The 22,518-nt window shown below is 33.9% G+C and overlaps 1 protein-coding gene across 5 annotated transcripts in view; it reads left to right on the top strand.

Annotated features, from left to right (window-relative positions):
* Nucleotides 1-22,518, top strand: part of LIN7A (lin-7 homolog A, crumbs cell polarity complex component) — a 196,673-nt gene that overhangs the window by 4,312 nt on the left and 169,843 nt on the right. For 3 of the 5 annotated variants that reach the window (XR_007947884.1, XM_051963260.1, XM_051963259.1), the window contains exon 1: nucleotides 18,238-18,475. The exons of the other annotated variants lie outside the window; for them this stretch is intronic. Coding sequence is in view for 2 of the 3 variants with exons in the window: in XM_051963260.1 (XP_051819220.1) it covers nucleotides 18,358-18,475 (118 nt within the window). In the remaining variant the exon portion in view is untranslated. Of the gene's footprint in view, nucleotides 1-18,237; nucleotides 18,476-22,518 lie in introns of those variants that run through there. 5 annotated transcript variants of the gene reach the window in all.

Genomic DNA, 22,518 nt, shown 5'->3' with positions numbered 1-22,518 from the left:
AGGAAAAAAGTCCAGATCTTCTGATGACTAGAAAAAATGTAAGAGATTATGGATTAATGATTTGTAAGGATGACTTTGCATATTAATGCATTTCTAAAAAATTAATGTTTTGTTTAGAAATTATTGTTAAACTAGTGAAAGTGACAACATATCTTCAAGTTTTAAACTACTCATTAAAAAAAAATCAGATTTTTACATGGGGGAAACAAAGCGTTAAAATGCCCTTGCATTTTAGAAGCAATATAAACTTGTGATAAAAAATTGATTTGAGTGACAGATTTTTAATTTTTTTTTTTTTAGCCTTGGGGCTTTAGAAATAGGGACTCAAATCCTATTGGTTTTAACTAGGCTCTCAGGTTCATGATTTAAACAAACAAACAAGGAAGTTGGGGGTGATAGGGAGAAAAGTCCAGTTGGGTCATCCTGGCCTTCTAATCCAGGTTGCTCTCCTACATGCTGAAGTATGTGGTTTACAGAATCTTTGCAAACCAAATAAATTGAAAAGTCCACTTTCCTATGCCCACATACTCACATTAACACTTTGAGTGACTCTGAATGCTCCTTCATAATCACATATTTTAAGAAAGAGAGAGCCTCTAGAGGAGCCAGAAAAGAACCCGGGAGCATCCTTCAAAGCTGAATTCAAAAGCAACCTACTTGAAAAGCCTTTCCCTCTCTGTTTCCCTCTTACCCTCAAAATAATTATATTTCTATTTTGCTTCCCCCAAAATTATGTTTTTATTTGCGCTTCCCCACAAAATTATGCTTCTATTTCACAAATAATTTTGTAGGGAGACAGAATTTTCTGCTGACTCAAACTCAGTACCAAAATAATCAGGCTTTGCTACTTACAGATGTAGATAAGAAAGATAGGAATGTGGATTTAGGTGGACAAGAAACAATGGCCTTTCTAGTGTGTGTGTGTGTATGTGTGTGTGTGTGTGTATGCTTGTTTGTTTGGGGGTATTAGTTTTGTTTGTCCTTTGTTTCGTAACTGATCTTAGACCTGGGAAGAGATCAAAGCCTTCTTTTACAGATAACTAATTTAAAGTTAAATACTTTTTTAATCCCAAGATGCTCTCAGAAGTAGCATGCAAATAAATTTGAAACAGAACAAAAAATAAGGTAAGGGAATTAGGTATTATGCACTATTTATTTTGCTCACATTCCTGTCTTTTTTATGTATGAGTAGAGACTACCATGAATTACTATGGTTGCAGAGGTATGATCTGTACCTTGGCTATTTCTGGGAACATATATGTTCAACATTGAAGGACACTGACCACTTTGGGGATGGCTCTGGGAATGGCTTCATTATCACCAGTAATCACTAGAGTGCACACTTGTTATCCAGGTGTACTTTATGGAATGGCCACTGTGTCACATGTATGACACGTGTGTGTCTTATATATAGCAAAGCCTGATTGCTTTGGTGATTCTTTTTGGCTATGAAAAAAACTAAAGCTGCTTACAATTATATGTGCACCTATTGTCTCCTTGAACTGTAACCTGCTAGAGGGAAGACTGGCTTCTTTTTTGTTTTTGTACTCCCAGTGGTAGCATATTATTTGGCACATAGTAGGATCTTAAATGTTTGTTGATTGAATTAATTTATTCTGGTCTCAACTCCATAACCATGGAAGTATTCACGAGAAGGGTTTGTGAAAATGAACCTAAAATAATTTAATAATAAATGAATAGATCACCAATCTTGCACTTAGAAATTATAGTGGGGAGAGTGAAGAGGAAAAAAGAGAAAAAGTAGTTCCTCAATCTCTTAACTAGTTTTTGGCTTCTCTTTTAGCTCTAGACTTAGCCTTAATGTGTTTCCAAGCTAATTTTTCTAAATGTTAACTGAAAATAGAAATAACTATGATGCTGTAAGAAATAGAAGACATTAATAAAAGCTTATTTAAAGAATGAGATAAAGATTTTAAAATTTAATTGAAGACCCCAATTTACATATCATTTGGCTTAAATCTATATATTGATTTTTAAGAGATTCAGTCAATAAAACATAGCAATTTCTATTATAAATAGAGTTCAATATTCTTTCAATACATGATGGCATTTTAAACCATGGGGTAAGAGAAGTAGATACTGACAGAAAAACTGAAATGAGCCTCTTCTACCTTCTCCTTCCTTTACTCTATTCAAAATATTTTTCTCCCCAGAGGTTAGACTTCTCATACTTTTCTCTCTAAATCTGGGGTGAACTGTGCCCTGGAATAGATGGATCAAATCAAGGATTATCTCCTGAAATCTGGGACACCAGATAGTTTAATAGCACTGGATATGGGGCCAATTAACTACATATAAGGTCAGATTAGATTTAAGTCTTTTTGATCAGATATCAGGCACTTTTCATTTTAAGGGCAGAGAAGATAATCCAACAGAATCCTTTGAAGCATTTATTTTTATCATCATCTTTTTTAAGCACAACTTCAAGCATCCTATCTTATTTATTTATTTGTTGGGAGATTGGGTCTCTCTAGCTTTCCTATACTGAAATTGCAATGGCTAAGACTCAACCAATCCCAAACATCCTTTCTTTAGCCTGGTATCTCTAAACTCTTGGGAATTCACCATACTGATGAAGAACTTAATGTGAATTTCTAATAGGCTTTGACCCTAGTGTTGGTGAGAACTCATGAATCAATTAGTTAATCCACTAGTCCCATTCCCCATCCTGTACCACTCCTGCCTTTACCTTAAAACAAGGTATTTTGCCACTCTTCCAGGCTCCTACCTTATTTTAAAGGCATATTTTAAATGAAATTTAGAAGAAAAAATGAGAATCTAGAAACAAGTTAAGAATTATTTTTCTGGGACAGGCAAAAACAGCCTTTCTTAAACATTTTATTGCCATTTGCTTGGAACATGACAAGCTAACTTGGCCTGCTAAAAATCAGTTGTTGTTTTTTTCCTATACATTAAACCTGTTTTGGAAGTTGTACCTGACCTATCAGTGAAACTGTTATACATACTGTGAGGTTTTTGAAGCCATAATTATATTAATACATGAGCAGTATAGCAATTGATGGTTTGGATTTTTTTTTTTAATCCTTTAAAAGAACAACAACCAAAAACACCGAACAACAAAACCTTTGTCCTTTTCAAAAATTCAAATATAAAAATGAAGAGCTGCTGTTTTATGGATTTCAAACTTCAAGAAAATCATTTTCTGTAAGAGCTAAAATTGAATGCAAATGAATTCCCATGGTACTGTAGACTTCTCATGAAATGGCACAACAGTAAAGAGCTCTCCTCCTCCTTTCTCATTTTTTAAACCATACAGAATTTATTACTTCATGTATCTTTCAATCCAACCCTTGGGCTGCCTGTAGCATTTCCAATCAGCAGTATTCACCAGTATTTATAAAATCCATATTAGACTGAAAATTGTTTTTGCTTCCATTCCAAAAGAGTTCTCTCACCTTGTTATTCCAAACATTTAATGTCTAGAGGAAGAAAATCAAATTTTTTTTTTTTTTAAACTCATTAGGCCCACAGGAACTAGGACTGGGTGTGTGTGTGTGTGTGTGTGTGTGCATGTGTGTGTGTCATATTGAGAGGGGGAGGGGGTGATAATGTTTAATGGAGGTCTGCTTTCCACCCTGCCTGCCTTCCCTCTGGCAGATGAGAAGTAGACCAGACAACTTTGAGTCCATGAACAATTTAAAGATTGTTTTCTCATTATATCCTATTTATGCTTCACTGAACATTTTCAAAAATTCTTTTCATAAGCCATTTGCTTTTTTATTTGAATACTTTTAATTCACAGTAAAGCTATAGTTCATGAGATCATAGACTCAGAGCTGGAAAGGACCTTAGAGGTCATCAAATCCACCACTACTGCCCTTTTTACAGATGAGGAAGCTGACTCTGAGAGAGGTCAAGTGATTTTTTTAAAAAGAATTTTTTTAAGAATAGGGATCTCTTCTCCAAAAGCATTATTATTAATAGTGTTTTAAAATATTTTTGGCACCTTAGACCGAATTATGCCATATTTGCCTTCTTCCATTGTTAAGCAATGATATCTTGTAAAAATTATGAATGCTCATCTCTAAGGATTTTTTTTTTTAAATATCAAAGTGATTGGAACACGAGTGAGTCAGTGAGACTTGAGTCTTGTGTTAGATACTTACTGATTGTGAGATCACTTAACCTTTGACTACCAGTTTCTTCTTCTGTAAAAAACAGATAAATATAGCATCTTCATCTGGAGCACCTAAAAAAAGCTTGTCATCACACTTCTAAGACTGTGTTCACTTTGCTTTACACTGAGACCCATCCAAAATACTAACTGGCGGGCATGTAGCTACTGTTTTCACTTTCTGGTACAGGTATCTTCCATGAATTCCAATGATTCTATTAAGGGTTCATCTAGGAGCAGGGGGAAGAGGACTTTGGAGAATAGTGTATAGTGGGAGGTTGTAGGAGCAAGAGGGATTTTCTAGTGGCAAAAGTTGCCATGGGAATAGGTGAATTTCATGGCTAAAAATGTGACTCAAGAAGTTGACCCAGTCAAATGAAATTATAGTCTCATAGATCATTTTCCCCATACCTAGAATGGGAATATTAATAACAATAATAACATCTCTCAGGGTTGTTGTGAGGATCAAATGAGAGAATAGTTCTAAACCACTTAGCACTAGCACAATGCCTGGTACAAATACATATAAGTGTATATGTTCGCATATACATGTATTTGCATGTATATACCCATATACATATGTGTACACACATATTTATGTATATATGTTCATATATATACCCACATGCATATACATATAATATGAAAAATACAATATATTACATTGTAAGTAATATGCATGATAGACTAGTTATAGTAATTATCTAATTTAATTATTAAAATTTTCTAATTTTCATTTATTATTATAGCTGGATGAAATCTCAGAGGCTATCTGTCCCACATTCTCATTTTACAAATAAGTAAACCAGTGGTGCTCAAAGTCTGATCCAGAACATCCTGGGAATCTCTGAAATCCTTTCAGAGAGTCTACAAATTCATAATTAGTTTTTATTTTTAATGTGATCAATATCTATAACTATAACCCACATAAACAAAAACTCTTTGGACAGATCCTCAATCATTTTTAATAGGATAAAGATATTGAGAACAAAAGTTTGAGGACCACTGAAGTAAAATGAAAATTAGTTAACTAAGATCACATAGATAGTAAGCATCAGGTTTAGAATTTGAAGCCTGGTCCTCTGGGTCCAAAGCTTATACTCCCCTTTTTACTGTGCCATATGAAATCATCATAAATCAAGACAGACCCTGTGAAAATATAGTAGATAGTTCCATTTTCACTGGGCTTCCCACTAACTCAACATTGTCCCTTCAAAGTAGAGCACCCTACAAAACAGGAAAGACTAAATATATGGCTAAGTGGTGGTTGGTGGTGGGGTACAGATGTCCACCCTGTCAGCTTTGCTTTCTTAATTGTGCAGTAAGAAGCAATATGGAGCAATGTAAAGTGTGCTCATGTCGGAGAGCCCAGGAGACCTTAGTTTTAGTCCTGCCTCCTGAGTCTTGTGGTTTTGGGTAAAAGTGACTTCTTGTCACTGATTCTTAGCTTCACAGTTACAAAATCTCACAGTTGGAAAGAACCTCAATAACTCATACTTGAAAACTCTGCTCTCTAATAAATCTTATACCTCTGGATCTCCAATGATAAGAAACTGATTCATTCCAAGTTTAGATAATTTAAAGTACTAGGTGTGGGGCAGTGAATCTCTGAGGGCTGGGCTGAAATCTTGCTCCTTATCTTATACTATGTAATCCCAGGATCATTGAATCTCTATCTATGGTATCTCCCCTTCCCCTACTAACTTTTAAGTTAAGAGACGGACTTTAGATTTTCAATGATAGAGGGAATTTCATTACTGAGACCTTTCCCTATATGGATGATTACAACTTAGACCTATTATTCCATAATTTTAAAGAGCACAGACCACTATGTTTTGGTAGAATGAGTTTCTTAAGTAGATGAAATCACAGATTTATTCTTCCTCATAAGAATATACAGATATAAACACATACACATGTTTCTTCTCTCTCTTTTTAATAAAGTAACACAATATATAATTCATTTTATTTATATGTATATATATATACCTATACCAACACATAAATATGATATATATATATATGTGTACATACTATTAGTAGAAGAAATATCTATTTTTCATCTATAATTTTTCTACCAATAGCATCCTATTCTGCAACTTATAACTTATAACATTATTTGGAGACACTGAGAAATTAAATGATTAATTCAGGTGTCATATTGCTAGTATGTGTGAGAAGCTGGATTAGAACTGGTCATTTTCACTGTCATAGCTATCATTGTCTTCTCCTCTTTTTCTTCTTTTCTTATTTTTTGTTTATTTCTTCATCCTTTTATCAGTCTTCCTTTTCTCCCTCTTCTGCTTCTCCTCCTAGTCTTGTTCTTTCTTTTATTTCTCTCTATCACAGTGACAAGCCTTCATATGTAGGTAGCTATTACATCTCCCTCTCCCTTTTCTTTTAGAAAGTTTTCAATCGAGGAGGGGAGAGACAGACAGACAGAGACAGAGAGGGGAGAGAAAAACAGAGAGAAGGAAGAGAGAGAGAGATGGGGGGGGTGAGGGAGGGGAGAGAGAGAGAGAGAGAGAGAGAGAGAGAGAGAGAGAGAGAGAGAGAGAGAGAGAGAGAGAGAGAGAGAGAGAGAGAAGTGGGAGGAAAAAGAAGGATCCGGGCTCCTTAGACATTAGGAGCTATAGACTCTCAGCTGTAGATTCCTCAGAATTTTGTTGTTGTTGTTGTTGTTGTTGTTGTTTTTAATTCATGGGTCTTCTGAAATCTCTCTGTGACCTCTTAAAGGTCTGTGACCTCCAGGTAAAGAATCCTTTATTTAGACCAGTGCTGACTTCAGAAGGTAGATTTCCAGTTCTTTTGCCATATTGGCCATCATTATCTGGAAGAGAATCAGTTTGTATCTTTAAAATATGGGAACTGGACTCAAAGATTACTATCTTCCCCTTCCAGCTCTGGTTTCATTGATTTGATTATTCTTTGGCCATGAAGCAACTTAGAAGAAAAAGAAAGACGTTTTGACATTAAGCTCCATGGGGTTTGATGAATCTCTAAATGTAAAATCCATATGTGTGACTGTTGGCTCTGTGCAGTAATAAACACAGAATAATCTGAAATGGATTTAAATTAAAGTTTCTCAGGTGTTAGCAAATGTGAACATAACCTTTAAAATATTGATTATCTTAATGTGCATTGCTTTTAACTCACAGAGAAATTAAGTTTGTTCACCACAGAGTTGCAATGCCTATAAAAGTTATAAATGTAAATAAATACCAGATAGAAACAAATATCCCAAAATGCTTTAAAATAGTTTGGTGTGGAAGCTTGATTTGAAGAGATATGCAGATAGAAAAATGTCTTGGAACCAAATCTAGGACTTCTAATTTAAACTGATGGTAATTTCCCCTAAAAATGTTGTAGTGATTTCAACTCCAATTTACTTTGTTATTTTTGTGCATTTTCCCAATATAGTGGCAATTTTTCCTCCTTGGTATGAAATCTTTAGGACATGGACCAAAGCAGGAACATTTTCATCTTGCAGAAAGTTATATAAATCTGCAATATTTTATTAACAAATCAGATACCAAAAGAGACCTGCAGTCAGATGACAGGAAAGAAATAGCCTTCAGGAAACTAATGAAGTCCTGTTCTAAAGTAGGGAAATGGAGAAGGGAAGGAGAAGGGAATAGATAAGCATTTATTTGACATCTATTATGTGTCAGGTACTGTGCTTTTAAACTCTTTACAAATATTATCACATTGTCCTTTCTAAAATACTATATCTACTTTCTCTTTTCATGATAAAAGAAGGAAATAGCTTAAAACTCCTCTAACCTTAAATAGGCAACTAGGAGGTACAATGGATGGAGCAGCAGGCCTGGAGTCAGCAAGGCTTTTCTTCCCGAGTTCAAATATGACCATAGACACTTTTAAGCTATATGATTCTGGGTAAGTTATTTAACCCTGTTTTCTTTGTAAAATGAGCTGGAGAAAGGAATGGCAAACCACTCTTTGCCAAGATAATGGCAAATAAGGAGAAGGGGATTACAAAGAGACACAAATGAACAACAATACAACCCTAAGAACATGATCAGCATTGTTTTCCTGGATGACCAGTGTTGTGTACTTATGGCAACATTAAGGTTTCTTAGACAGTGACCTGAGATTCTTAAGTCATATTCTCTTAGCCTTAATGCTTAATAGTGAAGACTTGGTGCCTTCTTCCAGGTCAAAGCAAAAAGGGTACTATCACCAGAAGACCTTCGATAGAATTATCTTCACCACTTATCATTAATAATGAAAGGAGAATAAAAATTGGGTGTAATAATAAATAAAATAGAAAATAAAAGTTGAGTCTAATAAAAGAATAAAATAATGTGTCAGGAAGCATTTCATAATGATCTGAATTGTAGGCTTGCAATCAAGGAGACCTCAGTGTGAATCCCATCTCAGATACTTATATGAAATGATTACATTATAATATGAAATTATGATTATGTCCAGTGTGACCCTGGGCAAGTTACTGAATATTTGTTTTCTATCCTCAATTTCCTCATCTGCAAAATGGGAATGATAGTAACACTAACCTCACAGGATTTTGAAGAACAAATGGGATAATATATAAATTGATATTTCAGTCTTAAAGTACTATATAAATAATGTTATTGTTATAATCATAATAAGTCATATTAATATGATTATTTGAATAATTAATATAAACATGGTTATTGTTGTCATTATTGAAAATGTAGTATAATAACCATCTCTAATCTCAGGGTTTGAGTTTTATGTCCTATCACATATTACCATGTGATCATGAACAAATGAACAGTCTCTGTCTCTTGTGGTTCCATGTGGAGAAACATGTCCCTGGAGTAAGAAGTTCCTATCTTACCACTGCCACTAATGACTATCTGTGTGATCTTGTCTGAATCTTCTTTTCTCTGAGTTGTAAAATGAGATTGGACTAGATAGCTATGATCCCTTCCACTGCTAAATATAGGTTCTTACTGTTTGCAAAATAAGCTTAATAGGACCAGAATTATAGGGCTAGATACTGTGGAGATCATCTTACAGTTCAGTTTCGAGGGAAATGTTCAATGTCCAGTCTACTGTCGCAAGTAAGGAGGAACAGAGCTGAGAATTAAATCCAAATGAAGTGACTTCAAGGGCAGTGTTCTATCTACTGAACCATACAACTTCCTTGTGATGATGATATGGTGATAATGATATTGTAAAAGCATTTTGCAAACCTTAAAGCATTATGTAAAGAAGTCATTGCTATTACTGGGGACTTGGGATTCCAGGGTTCTTAAAAAGAGAGACCCCTATACCTTGGAGCAATGTTGTCAACCTCAAATAGAAATGGGGGCCACTAAAATGTACATGTGGATCCCCAGAACTTCACACTGATTTAAAAAAAAAAAACTCCACATTTATATATTCCTTCTTTTATCAGTTTTGTTTAGTCGTGTCCAACTCTTTATGATCCCATTTGGGGTCTCCAGCTCATATTACAGATATGGAAACTGAGACAAACAGGGTTAAGGGGCATGCCCAGGGTCACAGAGCTAGTAAATGTCTGACACTACATCTGAACTTAGAAAGATGAATCTTCCTGACTCCAGCACTCCTTATTGCATCTGGAATCCTTGCGCGGGAATGAGATGCTTCCTACAGTTCTATTTTTTAGAGAATTTAGTATGAAACTTTCTTGAGTTTTAACATTTGAGATGGAAATCTTTGAAAAGAAGAGTATAGGGACAGCTAGATGGATCAGTGGATAGAGCATCCGCTCTGAAGTCAGGAGGACCTGAGTTCAAATTTGACCTTAGACACAAAACTTCCTAGGTAGGTGACCCTGGGCAAGTCACTTAATCCTAATTGCCTCAGGGGGGGAAAAATAGTATAAACTTCTCAGCCTTCTAAAACAGACTATTTCAAACATATTAAATTAAACCCAGAGTTAGAATTAGCTGTACCTAAGTAAAATTGGCTTTATTATATATTTAAAAGTAATAGCAAATTGTACATTATAGATTTGCAGTTTTTATGTGCAATCATTTTTTTTTATTACATGATATGGAAATGCTTGTTTTATTCAATAAATTAAATATAAATGAATGAATAAAAAATTGACTTTCAAGACAGCTTCAAGGTTTTTGCATAGGTTTTGAATCATCACTTTAGTATCTTTAAGACCTTTGTTGGTTACTCACAGTTCTGTTCCAGGTATTTAAGGTTGTATCAGATGAGCAATTTCCAGATAAATTATGCTACCTACTATACATTCACAGTTAGCGCAGTTAAAGTGATGACTTACATCTGGGGAGAATTAGGGGAATAGCATGTGACCACAAAATAGCACCTAGTTAAATGGGCTTAGCATTATCCAGCCTGTGATTTTAGCCTCCTTAGACCTGGACTCCAAGGAGGTTTACTAACTGGTAACAGACTAGACACATCAATATTTTTATGTGAATTTCTCTGCTCAATTTTATAACTATCTTCCATATGCTTAGAAATTCCTAACTAAGTAATATGTTCAATATGTTTAGCAGTTGGCAGCATGTAGTGGATAGAGGGCTAGTTCTAGAGCCAGGAAGACCTTATTTTAAGGCCCCATTCCACCCACCCATAACGCTGGCAGAATGATTGTAAGTCCCTTAACCTTAAATTTCAAATAAACTATTGACTTGCATTGACAGAAGTTCCTTAAAACAATAAATTCCTCACTGGTCTGATTCTTTATCCTTTTTTATAACAATAATTAAAAAATGTTTCTTGTACTCTTTTGGGGAATATTTGGGGAAATTGGGGAGGAATTATATTTCAATCTTTTTTCAACTGAATTCATTTTACTGAATTTGCTAGAAAGGCAGATTTCATACTTGCAAATTGCCAGTTCAGTTTCTAAAAAGACAGCTTGAGGAATAAATTGTTTTATTTGCAAATAAAGAGCTTTATTAGTCTAGAATAAATGCGAGCCTTAGGCCATCCTAAGAACAGTGTGACATCTACTACTGCAGCTTTGCAAATACCAGCTTTACCTGGATGAGTCATAATGTATTCTGGGAGAGCAGGAAAACTGTCCATTGCTTCCCTTGGGGAAGAGAGGATGGTAAAATAGTTATGGAAACCAATAGCCAGATGAATTTTTGCACTTATTTGCACATCTGATGAATAATACAGGTCTGAATCATATTTCTATCAGAATGATAGTATCACTGCTATTTGCATTCTTTCCTAAATATAAAATTCAATTCGCATAGTTTAATGAGACAGTATGGTGAAGTATACTAGAAACTAAAACTGGACGTTAAATTTAACATCCTACAAGTGCATCATAGAGTTGTTAATGAAACTCTTTGCAAAGCACTATGCTAAGTTCTGGGGGATACAAAGTGAAGGATGGAAGAGCTTTGGAACAACTCAACGAGTTGACATTGTGCTTTGGAAGACAATATGACCACAACTAAGCAGATATGAGACAAATTAAGGAGAGCACAAATGTGGAAAAGTAGGAATTTCCATAAGGAAAAAAAATCCATGGGATTCTAAAGGAGCAATTGTATCACTTTTAAATTTTAGCAAATTCTACATACTTGATATAGATGCTGCTGCTAGTCCTTTTTGGAAGTTTCAGGATTTAACATATAGGAATCTCATGTGTTATTTTGGTTTTCAGATAATATTTTGGAAATAAGTTGAAGCCATAGAAATGTCATGTAAAGAACATATTATTCCTATGTTAGTCTTTTGATATTTCTATGACAATGAAAGAGAATAAATGTAGTTAATAGAGCTGAGAGTAATATCCAGTTCTAAAATTCTATGATTCTTTGATATGGCCATTAAATTTACTAATATAATTTCATACCTATGGGTACAGAGGACTGGATGAAAATGGTGCCTCCTTGTAATCTGTCTGATCCAGGAGAAGACACCTAAATTCTCTGGACTGCAACTTCTTTTCTGTAAAAATAAGGCCATTAATTCCAAATGACCTCCACCTTCAGAATTCTAGTTTGTTGACCACTCTGATTCTGTCACTATGATGTTATGAAACTGATGTTTTAAGAGGGTCCTAAATTAAAACTAGAAAGGACCTCATAATCCTTTTGCTTTAATTCCTTTATTTTACAAAGGAGAAAACTGAAATACTCGTCTTACATAAGTAGTAAACATCAGATACAGGATTAAAACTAAGGAAGTCTGAGCAAGTCATTTGACTTCTATTTTCTCAGTTTCCTTATCTATAAAATGGGGATATTAGCATCTACCTCCCAACTTTGTTATGAGGACCATATGGGATAATAAGTGTTCTTATAAGTGCCTGGCAAAGAGTAAGCATTGAATAAATGTTAGTTTTATTGTAATTATTAATTATTTTATTGTTATAACCAGATCTAGAGTCAGTGTTCTTTCCACTGTGCTTTGGACCACATGTAATTACTTTTTTTCAGAGACAAATTGTTAAGTAGTTAAGTGTCAAACTAAGTTATGCAATATGTTCACTATGATTGACATTAACATTTTAGCCAGGGATATTACTTCCTAAAAAACCTGGAAACTAATTTTATGAAGATAGATAATTTTATTTCTCTGGGCTAAAAGAGATATTGATTTAAATGCTAGCCAATTGTGGGTTTATTTTTTATTGTAAATGTTTGATGAAACATGTTTTCATATCACATACTTTTGTTACTAGTATCCTTATTTCTTCCCCAACTCCCAAAGGTTGCTCATCCCTTACTATAAAAAAATTCAAAAAAAAATTTCAGCAAAACTAATCAAATGTATTGAAAAAAAAAAGAATTGAGATTCTATGCAATGTTCAGTGCCCATAGACTCCCATCTTTAGAAAGGAATGATAAGAGGTATTTTCATCTTTGAGACCTAGTTTTGTCATTATAATTTTATAGCAATTAGTTTCTGTTGGGTTTTTGTTGTTGTTGCTGTTTGTGGCTATATTTCTTTCCATTCATCTTATTACAGCCATTGTGTTCATTGTTTTTCTGTTTCTGTTTACTTTTTTTTGAATCACTTCATGTAAGTCATTTAACACTTTTCTGTATTTATCATATCCATTGATTCTCATAAAATAATAATATTCCACTATATTCTTTTGTCACATTTAAGTATTTATCAACTATTGGTCATAGCAAATATTTATCAACTGATGGACATCTGCTTATTTCCAGTTCTTTGTGACAACAAATAGTGTTGCAATAGTTTCCTATCATGAAGCTTTGAAGAGAGGGAGCTGTACCATTGTTGGAGAGCACAGAATTTGCATTTATCTTTGCCTAGGAACAATTTCAGGTCAATAGCAACCTGCAAAAGTACTAGACTATCAGCAGAAGAAAAAAAAGTACAAATTTCATCTTTGAGACATCATAGTTGTGAGTAAATCACTTAAACATTATCAGTTTTCTTATCTGAAAAAGGGCATCATAATACTACCTCCTACCTCACAGTATGATTATGAAAAATACAGATGATACACATACAGCTTCTTGCAAACCTTAATACCTATATAAATGTTTAATACTATATTTTTAGTCATTCAGCAAAAATGTATTTCACTCTTACAATGTAATGGGCATTTTATGAAGCAACTTTGGGGATATATATAAACAAACATCTTACTTTCAAGGAACTTAACAAATGTTGGAAAATAAACAAATATATTATAGAAAGCTGAATTCAGTTTGGGCCCAAGATAATACAAGTACCTGAGAAATTCCAAAGACTGAAATATAACAGCTAGGACAAGGAAGGAGCATTAGGCTAGATAGAATAAAATAATACACATTAGAATATTCATGTTTATGTAAATTTCTTTTTACAAAGCATTTTTAAAAAATAGCAAGTTGTACATAGCAGATATGCAGTTTTGTGTGCAATTATATTTTTATTATAATACTGTATTATGAAAATGTTTGTTTTATTCCATAAATTAAAAATAATATAAAAATTTTAAAAGGGGAAAAAAAATCTATTATTTTTTTTCTTTGCTTTTCCCTCTGTCAGTTTTAAAATCTTCTCCTTCTTTTTGAGAAGCAATGTGGTTTAGTAGATACAGAGCCTTCATCATATTGGATTTCAGTCTCACCCCAGACATATGTTCACCTTGTGATTGTGGATAAGTCATTTAACTTCTGAGCACTGATTGACTGCTAAGAGGAAATATAAATTGTGAGCTAAACCAGGTTTTCCAACCTGGTCCCAAATTCTCTTTCTGGCCTCATTGTACAGTATTCTTCCTCTTACACTCAGTAATCCAGTTAAACTGGTTTTCTCCTGTTCATCACACATAATACTCCATGTGCTGGCTAAAACCTGGAATATATTCACTCATTCTCTCCTTACCTCCACTTCAGGGCACCCCTTCCCTCAGGTTATAACTGAGACCTACCTTCTATATGGATTCTTTCCTGATATCCTCAATTGCTAGTGCTCTCCATAATTGCCTTATAGTTAATTACTTTGGATTTATTTATATGTATTTTCTTTATGCTACATATATTTGAATATATACAAATATACAAGTGATCCCTTTTGCATTGAGACTTTCCCCATCCCAATTTTGATATAAATTAAATGGAATTTTAGGGCATGTTTTGTGGAAGTTACAAATGAGAAGCAAAAGACCAGCAACGACACAGAACAAGTTTTAAAATGCATACTATATATACTGTATTGTGTCTTTTAATACCATATATATATATATATATATATATATATATATATATATATATATATATATATATTTTTTTTTTTTTTTTTTTTCCCCCCTCTGGGAGGGCCAAAAAAATTTAAGAAAATTTAGCAGATTTTCTAGAGTGGGTGGAAGGTGCTGTGACCTTAACCCCCATTGTAGAAAGTATAATTCCACGATGTGGAAGATAATTATACACACATCTATCTCTGTCTCTTTCCCACTATCTGTCCCTCCCCCTCTTCTCCCTCTCCCCTTCCCTCTCTCCTTTCTTTTCTTCTTTTCTCCATCCTTCTCTTCTTCTCTCTCTCTCCCTCCCTCCCTCTCTCCCTTCTTCTTACTTTTCCTATCTCCCTTCTCACCTTCCCTCTCTCCCTCCTTCTCTTCCTGTCTCTCTCCCTCTCTTTCCTTCCCTCATCCCTCCCTCTATTGTTTCTTCCTACCTTCTCTTCCTCCCTCCCTCCCTCTCTCTCTCTTTTTTACTCTCTTAGTCTCACTTGCTCTCTTTTTGCTCTCTTAGTCTCACTCTCTTTTTGCTCTCTTTTTCACACTACCCACTACACACACACACACACACACACACACACACACACACACACACACACACACACACACGTTATCTCTCCCAATTAGATGTAGCTTAATGAGAGCAGTTTTTTTCATTCTCTGTATTTTTATTCCTGGCACATAGTAAGAGCTTAATAAATGCTTGTTGAGTAGTTCATTTTGGAGGAGGTCTGTTTCTCACTGGGAAGGCTGTAAACCAATAAAGTCCTTGTTAATGTAAAACAAAAATTTAGCTACAAACTTTTAGAGTTTGGCATGGTAGCTCTGTCAAGCCTAGGTACCCATAAAACACTAAGGAAATTCACAAAATCCTCTGGATAAAAAAAGATGGGCAAGTTTTGTAACAAGAAAATTGACCTAAATGAAACCTAAACACCAAAGTGATAATCAGTTAAATGGAATATAATATTAAACTTACTCAGAATTATTCTCTGGTATAAATGTAGCAAAAATGTTGTTATTTCTTTCAAGGTCAAAATATACAGTTTGGAAAAGAAATATGTAGCAGAAGGTCGGATCCTAGGAAAAGCAAGTCAGCCAGCTAGCCCCAGCTGATCACCTTCCTACTGTTCTCTTAGCCTGTGAATTGTGCATCTGTGTAGAACTCTGTTTACCCACTGGCTTGTTATATGAGACATTTTAATTGCAATGGAAAAAAAAACCCTCTCCCCAACCTCTCTTCCCCCCAAAAAATGTACACTAGTTGGATTTCATTTCTATTCAGTAAACATTAGTTAATGTGTTTGTTTGAAGAAAATACTTTAAAAAAAAATTAGCCCCTTAAAGCAGCAGGCTTTTTTTTTTAATCTTAAAAGCTAAGATGATTTTTAAAAAATGAGTAATTATTCTGAAATACATTTAAAACACAAGTAACTGTTCTGTAAAATACAAATAACTATATTCAGTAATTGTAAAGAAGTCATAAAAAGGGTTCTTGCACCAAATAAGAGGATACTTTAGATCAGGGTTTCTTAATTTTTTTCTGCTCACAATCTCTTTTTTCCTGAGATATTTCTATATGACCTTGATTATATAGGCATATAAAATAGGGATACAAATCAAACAATTACTGATAATAAGTCATAATTTTATAACCCCCACATCTGGTTAACCCCAATATAAGGTTGCAACCCATAGGTAAAGAAGCTTTGGTTTAGATAAGAAAATAGTAAATGGTTCAGTGGAAAACTTATCAGGAGTAAGTCAAGTTCAAATACTGGTACCAATATTCACTGTGATTCTGAATAAATCATTTACAACTTAAAAAAAAATTATTAGTATTTTATTTTTCCAAATATATGCAAAGATCGTTTTCATCTTTGTAAAACCTTGTATTCTAATTTTTTCTCTCTCCTCCCCAAGACAGTAAGAAATCCAAAATAGGTTAAACATGAAGTCACTTAACTTTTTGATAGTTGTAAAATGGGACTGAAGACAATATTTTCAATTTACTATCTCATGGAAATGTTATGAGGAAATGCTTGTGGACTAAGGTCATAGCTTTCTAGAGCTAGATTCAACCCTAGTAACTCCATTGCTTTGTTAAACAGTTGAGGAAAGAGGAGATCTCTGGAAGCTAGCAATAGAAGTATTTCAATTCAAGCATTTTCACTCCAGAGCTCTGCCTCTTTCCATAAGTGCTCCCTTAAAGGTTTGTATAAATAAGTTGTTAGTAAGAATATTTCTAAGGTAGATTTTGACTATTAAAGGAATTTTTCAAAACTGTTGCTAAGGATTTTTTGGATCTAAATTTTTCTCTTCTCCAAGGACAGATTTTGTTTTGCCTATAATATGTTAACTCATTTCAGTTGTGTCTAACTCTTTGTAACCCCATTTAGGGTTCTCTTGGCAAAGATATTGAAATGGTTTGCCATTTCCTTCTCCAGTTCATTTTTCAGTTGAGGAAACTGAGGCAAACAGGGTTAAGTGAGTTGCCCAGGGTCACAGATTTGAACTCACAAAGATGTCTTCCTGATTCCAAGCCCAATGCTTTATTTACTATACCACCCTGCTGTTCATTTATATATTTTCTATATACAGTTTATATTCCTGATATTTCTACTAGTAGAATGTAAGATCCTTGAAGGCAAGGAATCAATATAACTAATATTAATTCTAGGAAGATCCATGTAAAAACTCTGAAGTTTGGATCATAACATCATGAAATTGGAGATTAAAGAGAAATTTTAGCAAGAGTTCTTAATCTCATGTCCATGAAATTTTATTTCTCTGTCTCTTTCCAGACAGCATGTGGTACCCCTTTGCCTATAGTAGTTCTAGCCAAACTGTGGCAGGAGCAAACTTGGTCCTGGAGAGGTAAATTAACATGCCTCAAATCACAGAGATAAGAGAGTTTCAGAGACAAAATTTGAACCCAGGTCTTTTGATGCCAGAACCATTGTTCTTTCTAGTGTACATGATTATCTATTTATATATTGTTTTTCTTGGTAGAATATAAGCTCCTTGAGAGCAGAACTTTCTCTCTCATTTTATGTTTTTATTTCAACACCAATTACATATAGAAACATTTGACAGTTTTTTGTGGAACTGGGTTAGATCAGATTTCATAAATACTTAGTGTTGAGTGATTATGATGATTGTCACTTAGATTTTTTTTTTTAAGGCTCCATTTTTGTAAGATTTTGGTAGAAATCATCTTGAATGTTACTGTAAAGAAAACCACATTTGTTTTCAATCTTATTCCATCTCAAAACCTTCCTGGAAGGGAATGGTATTGGTCCACTCAGGCCCTCTCTTTGTTACTGCTTCCCTGGGAAATATAATGACTTTCAAGAAAACAATGACTTCCAGGTAAACAATGGCCTTTTTTCCCCCAGGCACTGCTTTCAAACTTCTGCAGCATGTGAATTGGCATTGGAGGATTGAAATGTCAGATAAAGAAATGTAGAAGAAAGGCTCTTTTTGTCTGCTCTAAACCACCAAACTCATCCTTTTCCTACATATGTGCATTGATGTGTTAACACTCAGACCCTGGAGAGGAGGGATCCTAAAGAGATGCATACTAATCATTTCCTTATCTGTCAGAGCATACCTTGGGCAGATTGAGCAAGAGAGTGAAGGTACTTAAAACGTTAATAAGATGTGAATAAAATACTGCATTAAGGTATTTCTTGTAAGTAGAATTTTATTAGACAAGACTATGAAGGCAGTGATAGTGAGAGAATTTGTATTGTAAGACAACTAGAAACAGACTTCTCTATCAGCCTTGCCTAATGCAGATTATAAAATTATATATCCAGAGCTAAAAAAGAGAGCTTAGAAATCATTTAGTCTCACCTCTTCATTTTGGGGAAATTAAGGCTCAGGGAGATTAAATAATTTTCTCAAGGTTACTCGGGCAACACAGTACTGGGCTGGGATTGGAACCACTAGTGGTTTAATAATGGAGCAAAGTCCCATAACTCCAAATTCAGCATGCTTTCTATCATCCTGGGCTGCTTCTGTTCATCATTTATCTTGCTTGAAAGCCTCATGAATGGCACACAGGTTTAAATATTTCAATAAAGTCAGTGTGTGCTGTCCAAAATGTAACCCAAAGTTAAGTTCATTTTATTTAATCATTCCTAAAATAGAACTGAAATGAGCTATTTACTATAAATTCAAGACCTGGTTGAACAAACCATTCCAAGTTCATTGCATTTGGCTGTTTATTATGAGCCAATTAGGTTCTTAATGACTCATAAACCAACCAAGGTACAAATGTCATTTTAAGGACTTGTTCCCACTCATAGTCTCTATTGTCTAATGAGAAAATACAGTCATTCCATTTTTTTTCTTTTTTTTGAATTTAAGTGGCTTTTTACCCTATCTTAAATTACCATTAAATATAAGTAGTCTTCTCAAGCCACCATAAATCACATTTAAGTTAAAGTATCTTTTTAAATCTTAAGTTGTAGTTCATGTAAGAATAGTGATAATAGTTGGCCTTTGTATGGCACAATATTTAATCTCATTTAGTCTTTATGACAGACTTGTGAAGTGATATCTCCATTGCCTAACATAAAAAAACAGGCCTCTCTTTGACTCCCAAATTGAAGTTGGCCATTTCATCTCACATTAAATCATATTTATGTAGTAGAAATATGTAATTATTAGTAGCACTAGTAATCTGTTCATAGGAGGATGTAATTTTACATTAGTGGCAATGTATAGATTTAATGTATAGATTTATGTGTTTCTTATAACATTCCTCTCAGATAATCATAATTTTCATTTGATAGATGAGGAAACTGAGGTATAGAGCTTTCAAGTAACTTGCTCTGGTTTATGTAGATTACTACAAGTTATATTACAGGCATGGTGGGGTCCAGGTCTGCTCTAACTGCCCAACACTTTTCATAATACATCACAATGCATCTCTAACATTGTATGATCAATAAAGAAAAGATCTCTGATTTCATTCATGCAGAAATTTCTTCCAATACAGAGAGAAACTCTTTAATTCCTTCGAAGTCTTAGTAGGTTACCAGAGACTCAGACAATTTAACTCACCTGTTCAGAGTCTGAATTTGTACTCAAATGTTTTTTATTCCAAATCTTGCCCCATTCTGCCCTCCCATCACTCCCTATTTACCATAGCAAACTGCCTCTCCTAAATCAACTTGCTATTTCTCCCATAGATATTATTATCTAAAATTTAATCAAGAAGTTCCTATTTAGATTTTTTCAGAGAACCCTGAGAAGACTTGCATGAACTGATGCAGAGTAAGGTAGGCAGAACCAAGAAGAAGAATTTATACTACACTGATATTATTTTTTTAATAACTTTTTATTGATGGAACTCATGCCAGGGTAATTTTTTACAACATTATCCCTTGCATTCACTTCTGTTCCGATTTTTCCCCTCCCTCCCTCCACCCCCTCCCCCAGATGACAAGTAATCCTTTACATGTTGAATAGGTTACAGTATGTCCTGGATACAATATACGTGTGCAGCACCGAACAGTTTTCTTGTTGCACAGGGAGAATTGAATTCAGAAGGTATAAATAATCCGGGAAGAAAAACAAAAATGCAAGCAGTTTATATTCATCTCCCAGTGTTCTTTCTTTGGGTGTAGCTGCTTCTGCCCATCTTTGATCAATTGAAACTGAATTAGCTCTCTTTATTGAAGAGATCCATTTCCATCAGAATACATCCTCAAACAGTATCATTGTTGAAGTATATAATGATCTCCTGGTTCTTCTCATTTCATTTAGCATCAGTTCATGTAATACACTGATATTATAAAAATGAATCATTCTGAAAGACTTAAAAATTCTGATCCATGCAATGATCAACCATAATTCTAGAGAATTTATGTTGACAGAGAGGTGATGGATTTATATGTAGAAATGAGACAACATTTTCCAACAGCAGTCTGGATATTTATTTTGCTTAACTATATAGATTTGCTATTAGAATTTTTTTTTTTTGTTTCTTTTTTTCCCCAAAAGTGGAAGATAGTGGAAGATAGGAAAAAGTGCTTGATAAGAAGAAAAAAATTAAAGTTTCCACATTGCATATAGTATACAGTTAACTTGTTATACATATCTTATCACTGAAATATAGGGAGATCTATGTATAAATAGGGGAAACAGCTATCTATAGTCAGGCACTTCTCCCTTTATACACCTCAATCCCACATCACCAGATATCTTAAGGGGAAGAGGTAAAGGAAAGGAAATAATTAATATAAAGCCTATTATGTGGCAGATACTCTGCTAAGCACTCCCCCAAAATATTATCTAATTTGAGCTTTAAAACAACCATGTGAAGTAGGTGCTATTTTTATTCCCATTTTACAGTTAAGGAAACTGAGGCCAACAAAAATTGAATGATTTACTTGGTATTACTCAGCTAAGTTACAAAGTAAGTTTTAAATCTAGATTTAAACTCATGTCTTTCCTGACTCATGGTTCATTCTCTTGGTTAGTTTTCCCACATTTTTAGCTGCTCTTAATTTTTTTTTTTTTTTTGAGAACAAAAAACATGCACATTTGTGGCAGTGATGAAATTACAATGAGAAGATCCAATGAAATTATTCTAAACCAAGTGTGCTCAGTTTGACCATTACTATCAGCACCAAGCTATTATTAGTCATATGTACTTTTTTGTTTATTATATAACTAGCTAGTTGTCCCAGGAAACTCTCTAAACCTATATAGTGCAGAGTAGTTGCCAGAATGAGTTTTTAAAGACAGTTTTCTCAGTAGGAGTTCCTGGAACCAATTAAATTCAGATGAAAAAATTTTTAAAGGATTTGACTGCCATTTTAGGGACACTTATTCTGGTCTAGTCTTCTTTACTAATTCTTTCTATAGTTTTCTTGAACAGGCTCCTTTACCAGTCTCTGTTCACCTCATTTGGAAAATGAGAACACTTAAACAGAATGCCTTTGATTTTCTAACTCTCAAGAACTTTTTAATTTATAGAAAAGGAAATAAAACTAAAAATCTTGTAGAAACTATGACTACAAGAACAAAAATTCAGGAGTCAGAATGAGTGAACAAGGATATTGATTACTTTAATGAAGAGCAAAATGAACTATCAGAGAATTTGCTTAGTTTATTCATAAATCCATAATGAGAAGTACTTGGTTGGTTCCAAATTTTGTATATTGAAAAGATAAGATATAGTATTTGCCAGCAATGGTTAGGAGAGATATATGACTGATCTTACTTCAGCAGAGCAGATACATAAAGAGTTATCTAAATAAAATTAATTTGGATTAAGTTTAATTTTAATGAAAATAGACATGTTAACAGTATTTTTAGAGGAAGAAAAGGCCAGGACTTCAAAAAATGTCTAATTAAAAAATTAAAACTATACTAAAGGGTTACCAAAAGTAATGTAGGCAATCAAAATAAGAGGCTATGCTTGGGATGTGCCAGACTTAAGAATTCTCCTTTCTTAATCCAACAAATCTCATGAACCTAAATCTCAGACCTAAAGTATCTACTGAAGGAAGATCTTGTTTAATTGTGCATATGTTACACTATAACATAATCAATGAGGAGCAAAAAAAAAAAAAAAAAAATCCACCACCAACAATGGAAAAATAAGCAAACAGAAAAACACTTGCATCCCCACCAGAAACTGAAGTTTTATAAGGAGTTTTCTTCA

Source organism: Antechinus flavipes, chromosome 5 (genome assembly GCF_016432865.1).
Source record: "Antechinus flavipes isolate AdamAnt ecotype Samford, QLD, Australia chromosome 5, AdamAnt_v2, whole genome shotgun sequence".
Classification (NCBI taxonomy): Eukaryota; Metazoa; Chordata; class Mammalia; order Dasyuromorphia; family Dasyuridae; genus Antechinus; species Antechinus flavipes.
The sequence above is the reverse complement of the archived record's forward strand: the minus strand, read 5'-3'. Positions and strand labels throughout refer to the sequence as shown.